General features: G+C 39.4%; 1 protein-coding gene and 1 long non-coding RNA gene across 4 annotated transcripts in view; one reads left to right on the forward strand and one right to left on the reverse strand.

Moving 5' to 3' along the window:
- The first annotated feature begins 9239 nt into the window (after nt 1-9239).
- Nucleotides 9240-13332, forward strand: LOC124407996. The gene is made up of 3 exons (XR_006929379.1): nt 9240-9404; nt 13080-13081; nt 13289-13332. It is a non-coding gene; the product is annotated as an uncharacterized LOC124407996 (long non-coding RNA).
- Nucleotides 13333-14174: 842 nt separating this feature from the next.
- Nucleotides 14175-21042, reverse strand: part of LOC124407995 (nuclear hormone receptor E75-like) — a 118241-nt gene continuing 111373 nt past the window's right edge. For 2 of the 3 annotated variants that reach the window (XM_046884631.1, XM_046884632.1), the window contains exons 4-6: nt 17510-17751; nt 14647-16433; nt 14410-14600 (exon numbers count right to left, since the gene is read on the reverse strand). In XM_046884631.1, coding sequence (XP_046740587.1) covers nt 14552-14600; nt 14647-16433; nt 17510-17751 — 2078 coding nt within the window. In that variant the 3' untranslated portion in view covers nt 14410-14551. Of the gene's footprint in view, nt 16434-17509; nt 17752-21042 lie in introns of all 3 variants that reach the window. The other variant, XM_046884629.1, reaches the window with a different exon arrangement.

Below are 21042 nucleotides of genomic sequence, written 5' to 3' on the forward strand. Positions count from 1 at the left end.
GGAGGAGGAAAAAAGGGAAAACAAAGTCGCGGGACGAGTTTGACATTGCGATGGCTCTGAAATGAGCGACTGATAATAACGAAGGAATGGCTCGCTGTTTGCTCTTTGTCGGCTCAAGGTCCTCCCGGTTCTCTCCAACTGACTGCGATACACATAATACAACAAATATATGTATACTGACTCCTCTAAACTTATGTACATACATCGGGCGAAAATATTGTTCATCGTTCGTTCTTGTAATGTATACCTAAGCGCGTCCAGTCGGCGATGGGTCACGATGCAATTTGTTGAGGGATCAGAGAAAACGAGGAGTAGGAGGAGGAGAAGATGATAAAAGCGCGGGGAACTGAAGTTAGGAAGCCTGATCTTCGATCGGGTCGAACCAGGAAACTCAAACAGCCGAAATTGGCTTCAGCGAAGTTGAATTTAAAGACGGATTTAATTTAATGGACACCTGATTACGAAAGATTTCAGGGATGTGAAAGAATTTCGAAAAATTTTTCACAACTTTTCAAAAGATTTCAACATATTTCGCAAAATTTTTTAAATGTTTCGGACGATTTCATATTATTAAAACCGACTTCGGATGATTTCAAATATTTTCAAAGATTTTAACGGATTACCAAAATATTTTCAAATCATTTCACCGGCTTTCGAAGGATTCCACAAACGACTTCAAAAGAATTACAATAAATTTCAGACAATTTCAAATGATTTCAAATACATATTTCAAGAAAGACAAAGAATTTTAAGAAATCACAAAAGAATTTTACTGATTTCAAAGATTTCAAAATATTTCACCATATTTCATTAGTGATTAACCCCTGGTTTTTGGCAACTTGCATATATAAAAAAAAAGGTCAGCGATATATTACGCGCGGTTTTCTGGTATAATCCATGACCATATGGACTTACTTACTTATCATAGGTAGCGTTCTATGATCATCGAACGCGACTAGCTTTGTGCAAACTAGATAAGGAATATACAATATATTGATTTGGTCGTTGAGCATCAACCGTCATTAACGTGTGCCTTGTAACACTAGTGATATAACAATATAATGGACGACAAGTCGAACAGTGTCACTATAACAATAAGTATCCTACAAATTGATTGGATTTTTTCATCGTCCATTGTCTTGATTCTTTGTCAAAAGTTGAAAGTCTCAAAAGTGTTGAATTTATTTTGTTTCTATTTGTTTTTTATTTATTTTTATTATTTTTTTTTTTGTTATTAATATAGAACGAATAACGACGATTGTTTTATGCGTCTGATTTTCGTCGCGTTATCACGAGAAGAATAACATACAACTTTATAATTGCATGATTTTTAACAGGAAAAAATATTCATAATAAATGCACCGCGGATTCTGACAAATCCGATATCATATATATATAATATATATATGTATGTATTTTCGGTACGAGGATGACGAATGTAAGTTATACATATACTGATACGTATACCACGACGACGACCACGTATAGATAGAACATGTAAGCAGAAATACAATAATTCCCTTCAATATTTCGTCGAAATCCAAGAAAAAAGAAAAAAAAAAAAAAAGAAAAAAAAATACAATAAAACGAAATAAAATAAAATAAAATAAGAGCGAGAAAAGAGCGAAGAAAAGAAAACAAAAACACATTGCGAAAATATTTTTGAAACTGTACTCGGCATCTCGCTCAGTATAAATATCTCATACGTATATCTATTTTCTGTCTCAGCATTGAATGTGTTCATTTTTATTTTTTTTATTTTTTTTTTCATCTCTTCTTACTACAATTTTTTTTTTTTTTTTTTTTCTTTCTTTTTTTCATCAATTTTTGTATTGTTTTCGCAACGAGTAGATTGTATATGTATAATATCAACTTGAATACGAAACAACATGTGCAGCGAGCTGCATATTCCGACGCATATATGCATATATATATATATATGTGTGTACATGTGGAAAAAAAATTTGCGACATTGACGGCAAGGAAATGACTCATTTGAGTCTGAGAATACGACTTGACTGAACAAGTAAAAGATAGTATGTTTAAGTAAATAATTTACAGTTATAACGTGTAGATAATTTCATATAGTTGCAGTAGATGTCACGAACATTTCCGAACAACTCGAGTCACGATTTTATTTAACAATGCCACGTGTGATTAGAACGAATGTTATTTAAAACAACAATCGAAAATAGTACGAGTAGGTACAAGAAGCTGAAACGATCGTCGTCAGGATAGAAAAAAAAAAAAAAAAAAAGGACCGGAACTTGTCCAACTTTGAATTAAAGTAGGTACGAATCTTCGTCGAATCTGCGAAAATTCTATAAAATCGATCGATGACCCGTTTTTTGTAAAAAAAAATTCTACATCGTTTGTTAACGTTGTATTTTTCAATATTCCCACATTTTTGAAGCAGTCGCAAGAAAAAAAAAAAAAAAAAAAAAAACAATAAATATATTGGGATGGTCCTTGAAGAGGTCATTTTTGAATTTCGATTGTTTCGAAAATATGTATATATATACATACTATATATTATACTTGTGTATAAACCCGAAGACGAAGAAACAACAAAAACAAAGAGAGAGAGAGAGAGAGAGAGAGAGAGAGAGAGAGAGAGAGAGAGAGAGAGAATTATGTATAAACATCGATTATTCTATCCAAAACACACACGCATACAGCGATGATGTTGATTCTTATGGATGCTATTTTGACAGATTGCAGCACAATTCTGTACGCAAACGCTGCACAGTCTCGCCTCTCAGTCTGTCATTCGGAATATCGGGCTCATATCCAATAATACGCGTTAAATGTATGCACACACATTGGCATAAAAATTTATTTACCTACACATCCGTACATAATACGACACGTCGCGTCGCGTTGCCTATATACTGCACCGCATTTGTCCGTGGTTCAAGGTGGTGAGAACCTTGAAATATTTCCCGGTGCATGCATGCCATGGATACGTGTGCAGGAAGGAGATCGCTGGATGGAAAGGCGGAGTGCAATAAGGATATATATATATATATAATAATATTATAATAATCGAGACTTCGTCGGGCGTAAACATGTCTGGTATAGTATAAATCGGTTGCAATCTCCGAGTTGGCACCGCGTTACGGTGCACCGCAAGTGCATCGAGTGCATCGGGAGTTTCATGCAACGGCCAAGGCTTTCGGACGACGAGAGCGGACTGACCTGGGACAACGCGGTGCATCGTGACCCCTCTGACGTTCGCGAAAACATCCAACATCAAACCCCCCCCCCCCCCCCCCCCCCCCCCGACGAGCGACGTTCACGCACTATCACCGAATCGCAATGACGCGAGCGATTCGCACCTTTTTGCTTCACGCGAATAGTATGGAAGAGACGTGTTTTTCTGAACGAACGTTGCCACCACGTACAACTTGATATATACCTATATATATATATACACACACCGTGCAGCGCAGACTGAAATTTCTTTTTCTTTCTAATCGTTTTTTCTCTCTCTTTTTTTTTTTTTTTTTTTTTTTTTTATACTTGTTATAATGTTACAGAAATGAATACAAACGAAATAATTGAATCGAGAGAAATTTCGTTTCGAAATAACGTTAAAATAATGGTAAATTGATTTATTTTCTTTGGATGTTATCGGAAAAAATTAGAATATTTTGTGGAATTAAAGTTGCGGGTGTTGAGTTTTTTTTTTTTTTTTTTGGTTTTTTTCGTTACCTCAGTTTGAATGATTGTAATAAAATTCGAATAAATATTAACGACGATAGAATTACCTTTGGTAAAATTATTGTTTAACGTTAGGCAGACCTTAAAATCTAGATTATAAATTTTGTTTCGACGATCTTTAAACCGTATGAAAATTTACAATTTTGTATCGTATTTTCATGTGTGAGAAATTCTTTATATGTACTAGGTATACACACTTGTCTCATCGTCGAGCAGAAAAATATCGTAATATACGTATATATATGTATATATATATATATATGTCCTTTGCGCCAGATAAGTTTCGAATTAAAAATACCAGTTTAGAAGGGCGAAGGAATTGTTGAAACGTATACCGGAAGTTAATAAACGAGGAAATACATATAGACGCGGAAATCTAGATACGCGTCAGCAGCGCGTGTCGCTCGTTTGTGTTCGAGTGTGTGTAGTAGAGAACTGAGTGAGAGGGTGAAGGACCCGGGTCGATTGGGGCATCGGCGAAGGCCGAGGAGCTCGTAAATTTCATTCTCATTGGCGAGAGGGGCCGTCCCGAAGGGTGGAAGCCCGGGGTGACCTTGACACGTGGAGGACGACGAGGTTCGAGTCGGTCTCGGATGAGGAGGATGAGGAGGAGGATGAGGATGACGAGGAGGGTGGGGAGGGTGGGGAGGGTGGGGAGGGTGGCTACGACCCCCATTGAAACATCTTGTCGTATAATTCTTGGAAAACCTTGCTCATTGCGTGAAAGATGAGATGAACAGAGATTTAGGCCGTCCGTCGGTATAACGGAAATTGAATGTTAGACTCCGGAGTCTTGTAACCCTATATATCGCGAAAATTGACTCGACGGATCCTATATGTATACCGCGTTACAAGAGATGATACAGGGAGATCGTGGTCTATATGGAGTGGTTAGGGTTCCGGATTTGAAACGTTTCGAAAGCACCGAATTCCAAATTTTATGGTGGCGAGAGCTGAATTGAAGAAATCAAAGTTTTATGAAACATGAATTTTTCGAAAAATTTCTTTTTTTTTTTTAACTCCAACTTTGTTGTAAATTTAGTAAAAGTTTTATTTCTTTCCTTCGATTTTCGCCACTTTCTCAGTTTTTGGAAGATATTATAAAAAGAGAAACGAACGATTCGAGTTTTCGACGAACTAATTGCTTATATATCCTATATATATAAATACTGCAACTTTTGCTGCAGGAGTTTCGAATAGAAAGAACAATAAAAAAAAAATTACACGAAGGTTGTTCGGAGGTTCAGGTGTGAGTATTATAATCTCGTTCACTGATATATATATACATGAATATCAGGACTTGAATATAGTAAATTTGTGGAAAAACAAGCTGCTCGTACCTACTGTTAAACAATAAATGACGCAAAGGTCACTTTGCGCGATGATCACGTGACTGTCAAATTCGTACTGTGTCTATATACACACACGCATATTTTATATATACATATAACGAGTCAGTCGCAGAATAAGAAGCACCCGTTCAGAGATTTTTTCGCATGGATCGATCAATAGTGCATGTAAAAGCCAGCCTCGTATTATTTATAATATGCCGTTATGCTGATTAACCGTAGCCTTCGGACTGATGCCGCAAGTTTTATTGTTTTCTCCCAGGCTCTAGCATTCGCGGTTCTTTATTTATTTATTCATTCTGTTTCATTTTATCTCGCAATCCTGCGGTTCGCCACATCTCGCACGTCACTTCGTCAAGGCAGACAAATCGACAGACAAGAGAGAGAAAGAGGGAGAAAGAGAGACTGAGGGGAGTGAGAACAAGCAACAAAAAATAAGGGCCTGCGTTGCAAGGGAACCAGAGGATCGTCGTGTAGACCCGAATTAGTTAAATTACAAGGTTGCTAACGACCTCGAACAGTTTCAAAATTATCGTTTGCAGAAACAAACAGAACTAAGAGCTGGTATTCGAAAATCATTTTTCCCGCCACTGTTTTTTTCCATTTTCAAAGAGTCAAAATACTTGAACAGAGATCGAAGAGGATCGCACGGAATCGCGTTTCCAGCTTCACGCGAATATACATATTATAAGAAACTGCAATAATTCGCTCCTTAGAAGTATATATATATATATATATATATATAATGCAGCCGGGAATAAATGACCTTGCCAAAGTTGGCAAATTTGGAGGATGAGCTGCGGCTGCCGGACAGAGTGACTAACAATCGACGATTTTGCAGGGACAAAGGAGAAAAAAAAAAGAAAAGAAAAGAAAAGAAAAAGAAATGGAATAAAATAAGAAAAAGAAGAAGAGTGAAATGGACGACATTCCCGGGCCCGTTTGACGCCCGATTCACTTCCAGCTCTAAATTCGTCCCTTCTCTTCTTTATTAACTTTCTTTTTACCCGTCTGCGGGCGCGATCCTCACCGTGTGGGAGTGGCATGGCGGTTGCGACCCCTGCTCGACATTGGAAGACCCGGGACCACTTAACGCGTCTATGATGCTCCGTCGGAGTCTGGGAATGCCTGCCCGTAGACGCGGTCAAGGGTAGCCATGAAGTTTCCCGGTATTTTCGAGGCGAACCGAAGATTTGGAAGAAAAAAAACATCGACCCCATCCTTTGATCCCGCACCGTTGCGGAGCGATATTTGCGCAGCAGTTTGTTTTCTTCGTTCGAATTTTTATGTAGAAATAAAGAATATTTTTCAAACAATTCACAGACGCCTCAAGTATTAGCTGGGTTACGGAAAATGATCGGAAAATATTAAATAATTATAATAAGAAATAGTTGTATGTACGTACTATAGACAAGAAATTAGACAGTGATATTTATAATTATTCTTATTCATCGCGAATCCAATTTTTAAACTCGATGCGTCATATCGCGAGACTTTTCAACGGCTCCTCTAAATACATCGAGGATTCGAGGTCGTTGCGACGGAATTTTTTAGAGGTGAAAACTGAGGTTGCGAAAAGGTGCGACGCGTCTGCAAACAAGTGGAAATTATAGGAAAAGAAAAGAAAAATGAAACTGAACGAGAATCCGTCCAGTCTCTCGAAAACTGGCGAAAAAGACACCAACATCGAGTTTTTCTATCTCTTTCGTTTCCTGTATGTTTAATTTTTTTTTTTTTTTTTTTTTTGTTTATTCCAGAGACGCGTGTGGCCCCGTTTTGAGTGTTACAAACGAGAACGAACCGAGTGTTAACACAGCAGCGTTAATTTCCATGAGGTTGAAGTTAGTAACGTTATACTTTAACGATGCATGTTAAAAAAAAAAAGTCGTTAATTTCGAACCTTAGAATTTTTATAAATTCAGCCAGCAAATAACGACAGAAAAAGAAAACATATTCGAATATATATTTTCAACAGTCGACTTCTCGCTAATTGTTCTGTTCTAAAAAATTGTACAATATGTTTAACTGTTTTTTTCACGACGTTTCGTTACGGTAACGATACCAACAACTTCAGCCTTTTTATTTGCTCAGGTCAGTGAACCGATTCTTTAATAATAATCTTCGGAGACAAAGTACAACCGACGAATTATTCCACGGTTGTTTATGTATAATATAAATATGGGGACTCTCGGGTGATCGCAGACAGACTGCGCGTCGCGATTCAGAGAGTGTAATTTAAGCGGTCTGCTGCATAAAACTATAAAATAGCAAGAAGAATATTATTTACGCGAGAATTAAGGCATAGGCGGATGTTCGATAGCCGCAATTACGCTACACGATGACTATAGTTGAGTAAATATTTATTCCGATAGAGAGAGAAACGGGGGAAAACCCTGAGAGATATCAAACTCTAAACATTCCCGCAACTTTTCAACCTCTACTATTTATTGTGCAAAAAGAAATGGTTTAACAAAAATTTCGATAATCGTGTTACAATTTACGTAAATTCTTTGGTGTTAATTTGTAATTTGTCACAAGTATAGACAGCTGACCAAACGAGGCCAATAAATCAAAGTGCACGAGTCACGCAGGAAGCTGGCGCAAGTAAACACAGCTTTTTATAACGGGACGTATAAGCGGAGAACGCGATGTAAACATGTAACAAAACCGAGAACCGAGGACGCCGATGACCCCCGTAGAAAATCACATCCTTCGCGATCGTGCGGTAGATACTTATAACTTTATAAGCGAGGGAGAACGATTTTATTCCATGAATACTCATCTCGTCCGCTTTGTAATTCGCGATATATATAAAATGACGAGAACCCCTAAAGAAAAGAAGGCAGTAAATCGACCATCATAATGTAGGTACGTACCTATGCATAACATAACGATTCTCTGCACGTGTTTCGCACAGCTGCAACGAACTTAAGCTCTGCAAGATTCGTGAATGAAAATGGAGGCGCAGAGACATGAACGAACGCGTTTTTCCTACCAGCCTACACCTTCATTCCGTTTTTCCGTATCTTCCTATTCTCGTTACAGAGATTATCCGTGCAGCATTGAGCTGTTTCTAATCACTCTGAAGTGTGCAGTGTGCAGGCGCAAGTAATTAGGTTAGAAAAATTGGAGCAATGCTCGGGAGAACAAAGAGGCTTAAACACAGTTAAGCGAATAATAAATCGATCATCAAACTTACTCAGTTCGGTGTGTCTCACAGGCTCTTTCTGCATCTGCATCCTCGACGAAATCCAGGCACATCCAGACACATCCAGACACATCCAGGCACTGATAACTAAGAACACTAAACTCCGAAGAAGCCGCGTTTTTTCGTAATCATCACAGACTGGAGGCTTGAAAGATGCCTGACCTCGCGTAAGTTGAATCAACGCGACACAAGCAAGGCGATAACGGGATGACCGGAAGTCGTTGAGGTTAGAGATCGGAGGAGAATAATTATCGGCAGTGAAAATTTGACCGCGGCGTATACGGCGTAAAAATTCCGAGGGCATGAGACGACGCGACGCGACGCGACGCGCCGGATCGCTGCGAAGTTGGCCGTGAGTCACACGACACGACACGACGATCATCATCATCATCATCATCATCGCGACCGGCGTCCCGATTTGCAAATTGAAACAACGTAGAGTGACTCACCAGCGCTTACTGCAGCCTTTATTGAATTGACGAGCTTATCGTTCGTCGAACCGACATCGACGAGTTCCTCGTATGTATTAAACTCAATTCGCATCTCGGAACATTCGAGACGCTACTAACGCTGCCGGCATTCGTTCGTTCGGCGTTCCGCACTCGACGCCAACTTCGGACGGACTAAACTCTGAAGGGCGCTGCGTAAACAAAAGACGACGCAGCTATTGTCGGTTGACGGTTTGAATTTGTGTTCGATTTAAATCGATGTTTTCACACTTACCTTACGACCAGATATCCTCGAAAAGTCATGTATCTACACCCTTCTTCTTCTTCTTCTTTTTCTTTTTCTTCTTGTTACTTCTCTTTCGGTTTGAATTCAATTTCACACTTATTCTAGAGCTTATAATACGCACGCTACTCAACGTTTATAAAAAAATAACGATGAGTAGGAATAGGAGGCGACGGGAAAATTGGTTTCATCTTACAAAGGAAAGACATAATTGTACTATAATTCGTAGAAAAAAATGACACAGACGTATTATATTTATAATTCACCAGACAATGTTTATTCAGACGACCTCACAACTCCCAAGCGTACAAAATATGAAGTGCTGCTGCTCACTGGGCAAATGCGGGGGCGGGACAAAATTTCAGTTCTATATTACAATAATAATAATAATAGTAACAACATAACAATAACAGGTATCTTACTGGTTGATCTTTCCTTTCGTTAATATTATAACGAAGGAGAAGGAAATTGATAAATTATACTATGTACTTAGAAAAAGAAATCGAAACAGAAAAAATAAAAAATCGAACACGACAAACGTTCAAGTGATCTTTCCTTTCCTCTTTCTTTATCCACTGCTTTTCATCTCTCATCACCGCACGGATAAACAAATAATATATGTATAATATTCCATATTTACTTCACGTATCATCATCATCATCATTATCATTATCATCATCATCACCACTCACTATTATATAATGATCATTAATATGTGTATAATATAGTTTACATATGCGCATTACATATTATACTATATGTAGAACGCTATACATAGACTTTGTAGAACTGATACTGGGGGAAAAGGGATGGAAATTGTGCCCCTGTGTGGGTAAAACGATGGTGTATCTCTACAACGACCAATTACCGATGAAATTTTCATGATTATTTTTTTATTTTTCATTATTTTTCATTCCAGTCAAGTTTCCTTTACTATCTATAATACACGCAATAATTATACACAAGATTAATTCAACATCGTCAATCGCAATATGCGACATATAAGTTATAATCATCAATATGGAATCATGAATAATACAAGTTCCAAAAGATACGGGAATAATGACGATTCTTGTTGGGGTTTGTTTTTTTTCTTTTTTTTTAAGTTTTTTTGTTGTTTTTTTTTACGTTTTTTCCTTACTTTTTTTTTGTTACGAAAATCTACTATGTACATGTATAATATATATATATATAATATATATATATGTGTGTATGTGAGTATGTGTATAATGATTAGTGCATAATTCGATTACAAGGATGACGATGGGGCAGGGGGGGGGGGGGGGAGGCTAAGAAAAACAAGACTGAGCTTGTCAATTTATTGCGAGAATTCATTCCTCGCTAGGCTGGGATAATTGATTGTGTTTTTGCTTGATCATTGGTGCTTTTCTATCGATTAATTTCTCCCTTTTTTTCTGTTTATGATATTCAATGCATGCTGGGAGGATGAAAAGGGGAGCGAGCGTCTCTATTTTTTTTTTTTTTTTCACTCTTTTCTTCACCGCACTTCTTCCTTTACTCTTCCTATAAGAACTACATGAGGGGGGGGGGGGGGGGGTGATTGAGGATCTTAATAATATACTATGTACAACAATCATTGATTTCTTTTTCCTGTACGCACGTCTAGTATATATACACATATATATGTATATCGTATATTATCGATATTATTACGAGTCTATTCTATCTTCTCTCTTTTCCCGGGATATATTATACTCGATATTACTACCTATACAATATTACACGAAAATTTCTCACTTGTTTTTTAAAAAATATTTTCATTCATCTAGCGTCGATTCTCCGAAGTTTTCCTTTTTTTTTTTTATATTATTTTCACCCTCTCCTTTTCGTCGTAAATTTTTTTTTTTTAAAGAATACCTCGCGTTGTATTACGTTTAAATATATGAAAAATTTCTGACACAGGCGAGTGAATTTTTCATTAAAATAAATAACCTGTTTCTTGTCGTGAATATTCCGATTGAATATTTTCATTAAATTTCCATCCTATTTTCCGTTTCATCTCTCTAATTTCATTCGTTTCTTTTTTCATCACTAATATATTTCTCTAAATCGACACAGGAAACCACACACTCGTAAACGTGGCGCAAAAGCTACGACAATTCCAAACTGGTGTAACGAGGTATACGATCTTTTGTGTTTGTTCTTTCCCAGCAATAAAAATTTTTTATTTAAAAACTTTGCAATTCATCACACTCTCTCGTAACTTTCACCATAATACCTTTTTCTTTTTCGTTCTTTCGTTTTTCTTTTTATTTACCTTTACCATCATCATCTCGTTTCTAAATTTATTATAAATTTGTTTTTCTTTTTTCTCTGTTTCGTTTTTTTCCATCGATTATACCTTTACCCTTAAACTTTACACCGAATTTCCCCTACCTTCGCAAAACTCTTGTATATAATATACACATACATATACGTATACGTGTAATTGTATACTTTGTTTAATTTTTTATCTTACTTCTGTTTCGCTTTCACGTAATTATCCGCGTTTCGAATATATATAATCTATACATATGAATATACATATATGTCGACACGCGAAATGAAGCACACTTCAGTCGCGTGTATAACTTCTTTAATAATCATCGTTATTGTTATCATTATTATTATCATTACATACATAATGAATGTATATATTTCTCAAAACCTGCCCCGCGCACGTCTGAGCTTTTTCTTCCTTCCTGCTGTTCATTGATCTTTCGACTTTTTCCATACACACACGCACACACACACGCAAATCATAAACATACGGGATGATACTTTTCAATTACGATTACAACTACCATTATCATAATAATCATTATTCATTTATTTTACCATTATCATTATTATAATCAACATCATCATTGCCGTCGTTATTTTTACAAACATTATCAATATTAAACACTAAATTACTCAACTATGTCGTTTATATATATATATATTTATATATAATCGACTGTACGCTAGAACAGTTGCAATTTGTTGTTGTTGTTATTATTGTTTACAATCCGACGACAATAATAATACGAGTAATAATAATAAGAGTAACGATAGTATTGATTACTTCCTCTAAAGTTAATAATTAATTAATAATGTAGTATATTTATATTTATATTTATATTTATTTATATATATATATATATATATTTATATATTTATATTCATTTGTATTCATTTATTTATATGTATAGAGTAAGATGATATCGATGAATGATGTGGAGGCTGTACAAATATATGCGCGATTTCCATGATTATCACATGTAATAGATTATTTTTATTTCATATCATTTTCATTCTTATTTGTTCAATCGTTTAAATTCACTTTCTCCGTAACACTTGACGAGTTTGAAAAAGTGCGCCGGTTCGCCACCACACACAACAACGACGACTATCGACGACAGTTAGTTTCCCCGAAAGGAGAACTTTAGTCTCGAACAAGATCAAGTATATATATAGTCCGTTACAGATATTTTTCCCTTCATTTTTTAAATGTTCTTGCTTTATTTAATCAACGATTCTTCCATTCCACACAGTTTTTTTTTTTCTTTTCTTTTTTTTCTTTCTTTTTTTCTAATCATGCTTCACACTTGATACATCAGAAGCGCCGTTGCGAATCAGCACGTTAAGTGTCCTTTTTTCTTTTCATGCGACGCATTTGAATAAACGTCTGTTACTTCAATTTTACACATCGTGAATAACGCGAAGTGTGACAAAAAATTCGGCACTGTAGATTATTAAAAAAAAAAAAAAAAAAATTCTCTTCCTTTTTTTTTCCTTCTTTATTCTCTTTAATTTATTCATTTTTCTTCATTATACTCTCCATAATCTTTTAATCATTTACTCGTCACTTCAGTTTTAACGAAACACGTTCTACCTACGCACACACACACACACACACACACGTTCCTCGGATTATTTTCTCGCATCGTCTCTAATGAACAGAATTCGTATTCTCACCCTAATTATACAGTAGGTATGTGACAATGGATAAATAAGAAGAAAAAAAAGAGAGAGTGAGAGAGAGAGAGAGAGAAAGAGGAGGAAGAAAAAAAAAATGTATAGAGATGTCAAATGATTAATTATATACGTATACATATATAATGTACACGCACATGCGTATATGCAGAGGTATGCAGGAAAATTACGCATTGCTATATGCGAACAGTATACATACGAATATACACATATCTATACCTATTGAATATACCGCCTATGCGTGTGAAAAAGTCATTTTTTCTTATTCTCTTTTTCTTCTTCTTTCCTCTACAATAAGAATAATAATAATAATAATAATAATAATAATAATAATAATAGTAATAATAGTAGTAGTAGTAGTAATAATGACAATATTAATAAAAAAAATAATAACAACAACAACAACAATAACAATAATAATGTATTATTATCATTGATTTAAATAATATAAATTATTTGGTTAGTCACGCGCTATACGGATAGCGTCCTGGTGGCACTTTCACAGCGATTTTTCGTTTTTTTTTTTTTATTCCTCGTTTGTTTACTACATAATGTATGCATATAATATAATATAATTACATAGAATCGGCGGGTGAGCTTTCCCTCCCTCTCTCTCTCTCGCTCTATCTCTCTCTCACTTTCTCTCTCTCTCTCTCTCTCTCTATCTTTATCAATCTCTTTCTCTCTCTACGTCTCCGTATCTCTCAATATGTGTTTCTATCCTTGTTCCCCACATTCTCTCTCTGTCAATCTTCCGTAAATATCAACAAGATAGCATATCGTCATCTCGTATTGACGGAAGAAGAAAATAAGTAAAAAATCAATAAATCAAATGTTTCGGATGAATTATCGGAGAACGGGGGTGCATCGGCGGAAAAAATTATATAAAAAAAAAAAAAAGAAGACGGAAAATAATTAAAAAAAAAAAAAAAAAAAAAGAAACAAGAAACCGAGAAACAAAAAGAGACGCATATTTGAGAAAAAGAGAAAGAATAAAAACGATGAACGAATACGAAAACCTATAAATCATATGCATGTTTTGTTGCTTCCATATTACAATATTTTTGCACAACGCATCCGCGAGAGAGAGAGAGAGAGAGAGAGAGAGAGAGATAAAAGATGAAAAATTAGAATAAAGAAAAAAAAAAAAAAAATGAAAAAAAAAATGAAAAACAAAAATAAAACTACGCCTCGAGTGACAACGCTTTACTACTACACGTACCGTTGACAATTGTCGGCCTTGGCGACGGCGATGGTGACTTTTTCGAAAGATTTAACGGCTGTTGACTATCGGCAATGTCCACCTGCAGTTCCATCATGTTGCTCGAACAGCCGGACAGCACAAGCGTTGCCGCAGCGGCAGCCGCGTTTGAAACGGCCGTCGTCGAGCTTGGCCTTGGACTCGTACTCGTGCAAGAGATGTTGCTGTTGTTATTGCTGCCGTTGTTATTCGCCGCGCACACGTTGCCGCTAGTAGTGTTGTAAACCGAACCGCTACGCTGAGGCGAACAAGATCCCGCCGAATTATTTATACCGTTGCCACTTCCCGAACCGTTACTCGCTATGTGCACAACACTGTTGTTGCAGTAATCACCCTGTTGCTGCTGCTGCTGCTGTTGTTGTTGTTGTTGATGGTGCATCTGCTGTTGCTGCTGCATGTGCTGCTGCTGCTGTTGCTGCTGCTGCTGCTGCATTTGGTGACTGTGGTGTTGAGGGTGTGGGTGAGGGTGAGAAGGATGGTGGAGGTGATGGTGGTGGTGATGCCGCGCCCCGGTCGTCGTCGTTATGACGGAAGTGGTAGCCGGCCATCGTCCTGAGGCGGAATAAGAAGTCGCGCACTGCAGAAGCCCGCCGGAGGATGACCTCGAGCTTGCGGTTGTGGTAGACGCGCACTGTTCGGCCGGCGAGGGCGAGGGTATCGGAGAACCCGGACTAACGTCGCCGCGCATTATGTAGTTGTGTATGATGTCGGTGCGTTTGAGCTGTTCGGCGGTCATCCTTGGTCCCTCCATCAGGCTCTTGGCCAATGTGGAATGGGTGCTGCTCAGTAGGCTTGCCTTCTGCGGGCACTGGGAGATCGCGGAAGACGACGACGACGAAGACGACAACGACGATGTGTAGGTGGAGTGGTGGTGTGTCGTCGTCGTCGCTGCCACGGCCGGAGACGAGGTCAGGTGAAGGTGTAGCTGGGACTGCTGGGCCGGCTCGGCCTCCGCGCTGTCCTTCTGTCTCAGGGCGCGGAACTTCTTGTGCGGTTTGTACGCCTCGTCTATCAGGGCGTTCGTGTCGCGCAGCGGAGGCGCCTGAAGAGCCCTCTTGAGTACAGGCATGTCCTCGAACTCCTTGTCCTCGGACCTCGGGCTCGAGCATACAGAAGTGGGAGCACTGCTCGCCGTGCTGGTGCTCACAGGTTTGTCGGCCTTCTCTGTTCCCGATTCGATCCCGCTGTCACTCGGCGAGTCGAGCTTCCTAAACCTCGGACACTGTGGTGGTTGCGGCGTCTTCGTCAACGATCCACGATGTAGCTCGTCGTCGCCGGAGCTCGTCGATCCCGAGTTCGCCCTTCTTCTATGGGGGCAAAGACCACCGGCAAGCGTTGCCGCCAGAAGCGGAGCGCTAGAGACGTGAAGACCGCTCGACGCTACGGACGAGTGATGATACTCCGTCAACGAGGCGACTTCACCGCTGCAGGTGCTCTCCGTGCTGGACACACTGCTGAGCGGACTCTTAACGGGTTCGTCGAGGGTCGCGTCGGAGGTGGATCCCCAGGAAGCGGTCGGCGTTTCTTCCATCGACCAGTGTTGTTGCTGTTGTTGTTGTTGCTGCTGCTGTTGAGCCTGGAGCTGCTGTTGTTGTTCGGTCATTTTGAACGCCAGAAGTTTCTCGGAGTGTAGGGTGTTCAGCGTACGTAGATCGGGTATCTTCTTCAACAGTTCCCTCAGAATATCCGGCTGCTGGGGATGGTTCTGGGCCAATACAGCCTGGAGCGCGCTGCGCAATTTGTTGTGCATGCGCTCGATCAGGTCGGTATTTCTCAGACCTGGCCTGTCGGCGGCTATGACGACTACCGAGCAGAAGAGGCCCAACTCGGCGTCGGATAACCGCAAGGCGTTCACTCGCTCGGCAAAATCGAACATCGAGTCCATCAGAAAGCGGGCGTTACTGCTGTTGTGAATCGACTCTCGTTTCAGCACCTGACCGTTAAGGCATATCATGCTGTTCGTCTGGGCGTCGAACATGCAAGCGAGTCGTACGAGCAGCACCTCGAACACTCCGGCCTTCAGTAGCGTTACCTGGTCGTCCTGAGCCAACAGACTGAATCCGGGTATACGTTTTGCGAACTCTACGACGCCTCGGATGACCGGCGAGAACCTCTTCGAGAAATCTTGCAGCAACTCCTGCTGACCCGTCAACGGCTGAGGATTCGGGTTCAACGGGCATGCCTGAAACAGGCGAAGAAAACAAACGCTATTTCACTATATCCATCGGATATATACACGTACTACATCTGATCGGGGAAAAGAAAGAATTCGCCGGGTTTTAGGTATTAGGAAATCGGGCCCACGATCTATATCTGGTTATCTACTTTCTCGCGCTACAAAATTTTCCCTGCAACGTTGCATTAATCGGTGGCTTTTCACTCGATGAGAATAAATCACAATGAATTAAAATATGCACCGTGTTGAGGAAATATTCAACCGACCGACTGATCTTCGAACCGACACAAATTGTAATCATTCAACATTCATTAAACTACCGCCATGTTTAATCCCCTTATTTTTCAATTTTCAAAATCATCGAATAATCACGTTCTTGATCGATTCCAAGGTATTTCCTAGCACAGAATTGAATAGACATGAATAAAAAAAAAAAAAAAATATTCAAAGAATCAAAACGATTTAAGATTTCAAAATCTCGCACGCGAGGCTCTGCTTGTTTTTTCACAATTGGTACGTGCAAATGCAATCTTGGTCAACACTGATCGATTGCCGCATCAGCATCAGCATCAGCATCAGCATCAGGATCGGCATCGGCACATTAATGCAGGGCGTGTACAGCCGCAGCACCGTAACGTACAAGGTACGTGCACACTTGCGTCCAAGATACGGAACAAAACCGGACGACCTCCGTATAATAGCTGCGACTTTGAATCGGATATCTGACAAGACACGGTCTCTTCCTCCTCTCCTCATTCGCCTCGAGGACGTGCAACAACAGCCAGTTCTGTCAGTTCTGTCTGTCACAAAGTCGACGACGTTTAAACACCGCGGTTAAAGGACTACCGAACGCAGCTTCCCGATTCGCTAAAATTTTTGACTTTATTTAACGATTTTTTAATGTATTACAGAGTGACAAAAAAAAATAAAAATAAAAGGAAAAATGGTTAAAATTACGGGTGTGCAATAGAATAACGCGACGGGGTCGTCCGAAATTTAATTCCGTAAGACATACATTCTCTTGTACGATACATGTGTGTGTGCATGTATGAATGAATAATAAATTGGAAAAGCGTACTAACCAGGGTCGGCGGACAGGCGGTGTAGTTTGGTGTCTCCCTCGCCCTGGCCAAAACCGGGGCGACCTTTTCCCTGGTGAAGTCGCAGGTGTCGAGGTGAGCCCTGACGACGGTTGCGAGTAGCCGTTGGTCGTCCTCGAGTTCGGCGGCGACGGCCTTCTCCTGAGAACGACTGTGCGAGCTCTGCTGCATGGCGGCGAGTATCCTGGCCTTTTCCCGCTTAGGTACTCGGCCAAATCGAACCGCTGTAATCAGAAAAATGATCGAAACGTATCGTTTAGTGTCTGCGAATTTTTGTCACGTGTAGATACATCTATATATCATCTATGATTCATGTATGTACCTATAATCGAAATGAGGATTGATTTATTGTCTTTGAAACAGCACATCGACGTCGGTGGGTTCAATGCAATGAATTCATGTGTGTATATATAAATATATATATATATATAAAAGTTCGTTATTTTCATAGAAAGAGCAAAACGCGGCGAACGATTCGCGGTAGCGACTGACTCTTGCACAGATCGCGGAAGGGAAAGCGGTCGCAACCGAGCTGGGCACACTTTCTCAACACGGTTGTGATGAAAGTGCGCAGCTCGGCTCTTACATTGCATGTGTCTAACTATATACACACCGTCCTCGTCTCGCGAGATATACTGTGTATATATATATATATATATTTATGTATGTATGTATTGTATATACTCTCGACGATAGAAAGTGGTGCAACGTGTACAGTGACAAACATTTCTACTAGAGTTCCAAATTATTATTTATCTCCTTGTTCCTCGTTGCGGGTAAAGTGAAATGAAATGAAATTAAATTAAATTAAATTAACAATAAATGAAAGAAAGAAAGAAAGAAAGAAAGGAAAAACCGTAACACCGGCTTTTTCATCAATCAACCTACGTGCATTGTGATAATTTACAACCCCGTTGAGGATACCCTTCAGTATCGGTAGCTCGTCTCCCATGACGAGTTAAGATTTTTGTTTTAGTTAGTTTGTTTGTTTGTTTGTTTGTTTGTTTTTTTTTTCGTCGTTTTTCACAACTTCAGTTTTATATCACTCAAATGTTGAAAGAAAAACCAACAAACTTGTACAGCGGTAAAAAAATTTTTCGCACTATTTTCTCGTTTTATATACACTATGTATATATTTATATGTATATCTTTATGTGTGTGTGTATATATGTGTATAACGTTTAGTCGGAAACTCGGCACTTTATTATATTCATTTTGGTATGACGAAACTGCACTTTATTAATTATTATTGAACAAACCGAAAGATTCATCATTTCGTTATTGATGTATATAATGATTTTTATCAATTTTAATTCGTCAATTTGTATAACAAACGATCAATTTTACCACGACACGTTCAAAAGAATAAAACGAGAATAATAACAATTAAAAAAAAAAAAAAAAAAACAGAAGTAAAAAGACAAAAAAGATCGTCAACCAATCAAGTACAAAAAAATCGGCTGAACTTTATCAAACGATAAAATTATCCACATACGTAAAACTTGAAACTTTGCTTTGTAAAAGCCACTCCGAATGTAAACGTAGCACGCACTATTAACGAGAGCCTCTTCTTTCAACAATTTATAATAATAATCTTATGTTTAAAATTAAATCCATGTATCGAAACTTCACTCGTCGCGCGTAATTAAAACCACAATCTGCGACAGTGTTAAAAATTTCTTGAGAATATCGTCGTCGTCGTCGTCGTCGTCGTTTGAAAAGGTACGATAACCTACGCCTGTAACGTAGTATTTAATAGAAGACGAACGCACGTGCATACGGCAGACAGCATCATCGCCGACTGCGTGACTCTCGGCGAGCCGCGTTCAACAGCCCCCCACTTATTCATCCGTGAAGGACCCCCACCACCAGCCACCCGATCGTGGCCTTTGCTAAGCCTTCGGCCTTGAACTTCGTTTCAGACACAGCCGCGCGCGGCGTTTCGACCCACGTTCATACCCATCCACCCATCCACCCATCCACCCATCCACCTACTGTGTGTGTATCTTCGCCAATTCCACCCTCCCCGCGAATACCCGTGCGATACGAGGCGCAGACTCCCGACCCTCCTGACCTTCCTGACCTTCCAACATCCTACGCGAATTATAGAAATTCCCCCGTACGTAACGATCATCGTGTCGAATTTATTATTCGCGTTATAGAAAAGTCGTGTTTAAGCTCGATTAAACGAAGATGTTATAAAGTCGTTGGTACAAACATCGTAACATTCTTTGGAAATTTAAGACATGAAACGTACAAACCAGCGTCATTTGCTCGTCAATTTCATAAATAAACTCATCATCATCCTTATTATTATTATAATGATAGTTATTATCGATAACGTCATAAGACGAAAAACAAGCAAACATCGTATTTTTTAATTTTCAAACTCCTTTTAGGACGATGACAGTGTCGTCGTCGTCCAGAAATCGCGAAAGGTGAGTTCGCGATACGGCCGTCGACGTCAAACGAGCGCCACGATACGGCGCGAGAGAGCGTCGCGACGCTCGCCTGGTGGTGGATGGTGGTGGGTGTTGGTGTCGGTGGTGGTGGTGGTGGAGGAGCGGAGGAGTGGAGAAGTTGAGGAGTTGAGGAGAGGAGCGAGCCTCTTCGGTGGGGATGACTATCACGGTGACTCGAGTCGCGCGTCGATGCGACCTGGTGGGGGATCCAGGGTAGAAAATGGGGTGACGGTGGGGGGGGGGAGGAGCTGTAACCGCTAAGCGACGCCGTGTTTTGTAGCGGTACTCTCTTTCTGTACCGTCCAATCAAGGGGGAGCAGGGGGGGGTGGAGGGGTGGAGGGAGGGAGAGGCGAGCAGAGCGTTAACCCCGCGTTTGCGGAGCGACTATGACGTCGCTTGTACGTATACAACCTTATATATCCTTATTATATTTATATTGCATTGGTATCTAAGTATGCAGACAGACGTACAGACACGTGTTTGTGTGCGTGTTTTAAATGCAAAACCGACACCGCATATTATATCCCGGCAATGTTGTACGCATAACGTAATCTATAAATGTTGGATCGATTGTGGAAAAGTGTATGTATGGATGGATGGATGGATGAGAGAGAAAGAGAGAAACTAAATTTGCAAGAAAGAATCTCGCAACACGTGGTGAAAACTCTGATGACCATATTCGAAGAAGAAGAAGAAGAAATAAACTATCGTTGATTACGGCCACCGTTACGGCACTTTCCCCTGTATTGCGACATTTCTTTTTCCCCATATTTCTCTCTTTCCCTCACTCTTTTTCTTTCTTTCTTTCTTACCCTGGGGCATGAACTGTCTTTCTCTGTTTGATTCTCTGTACCAATTTCGATTCATTGATTATATAGTTACCTATCACGTAACCTATCTATTGTTATACGCAAGGAGTGAAATTTTTTTTTTTTTTTTTTTCTACTCTCTCTCTCTCGACACAATGCAGGAAAAGTCATTCTTGTACGATCGTCTCGGGCGAAGAGAGAGGAAAAATTAAGGCGTTGGTTGATTGGTTTGTTGGTTTGTTG

Source organism: Diprion similis, chromosome 7 (genome assembly GCF_021155765.1).
Source record: "Diprion similis isolate iyDipSimi1 chromosome 7, iyDipSimi1.1, whole genome shotgun sequence".
NCBI lineage: Eukaryota > Metazoa > Arthropoda > Insecta > Hymenoptera > Diprionidae > Diprion > Diprion similis.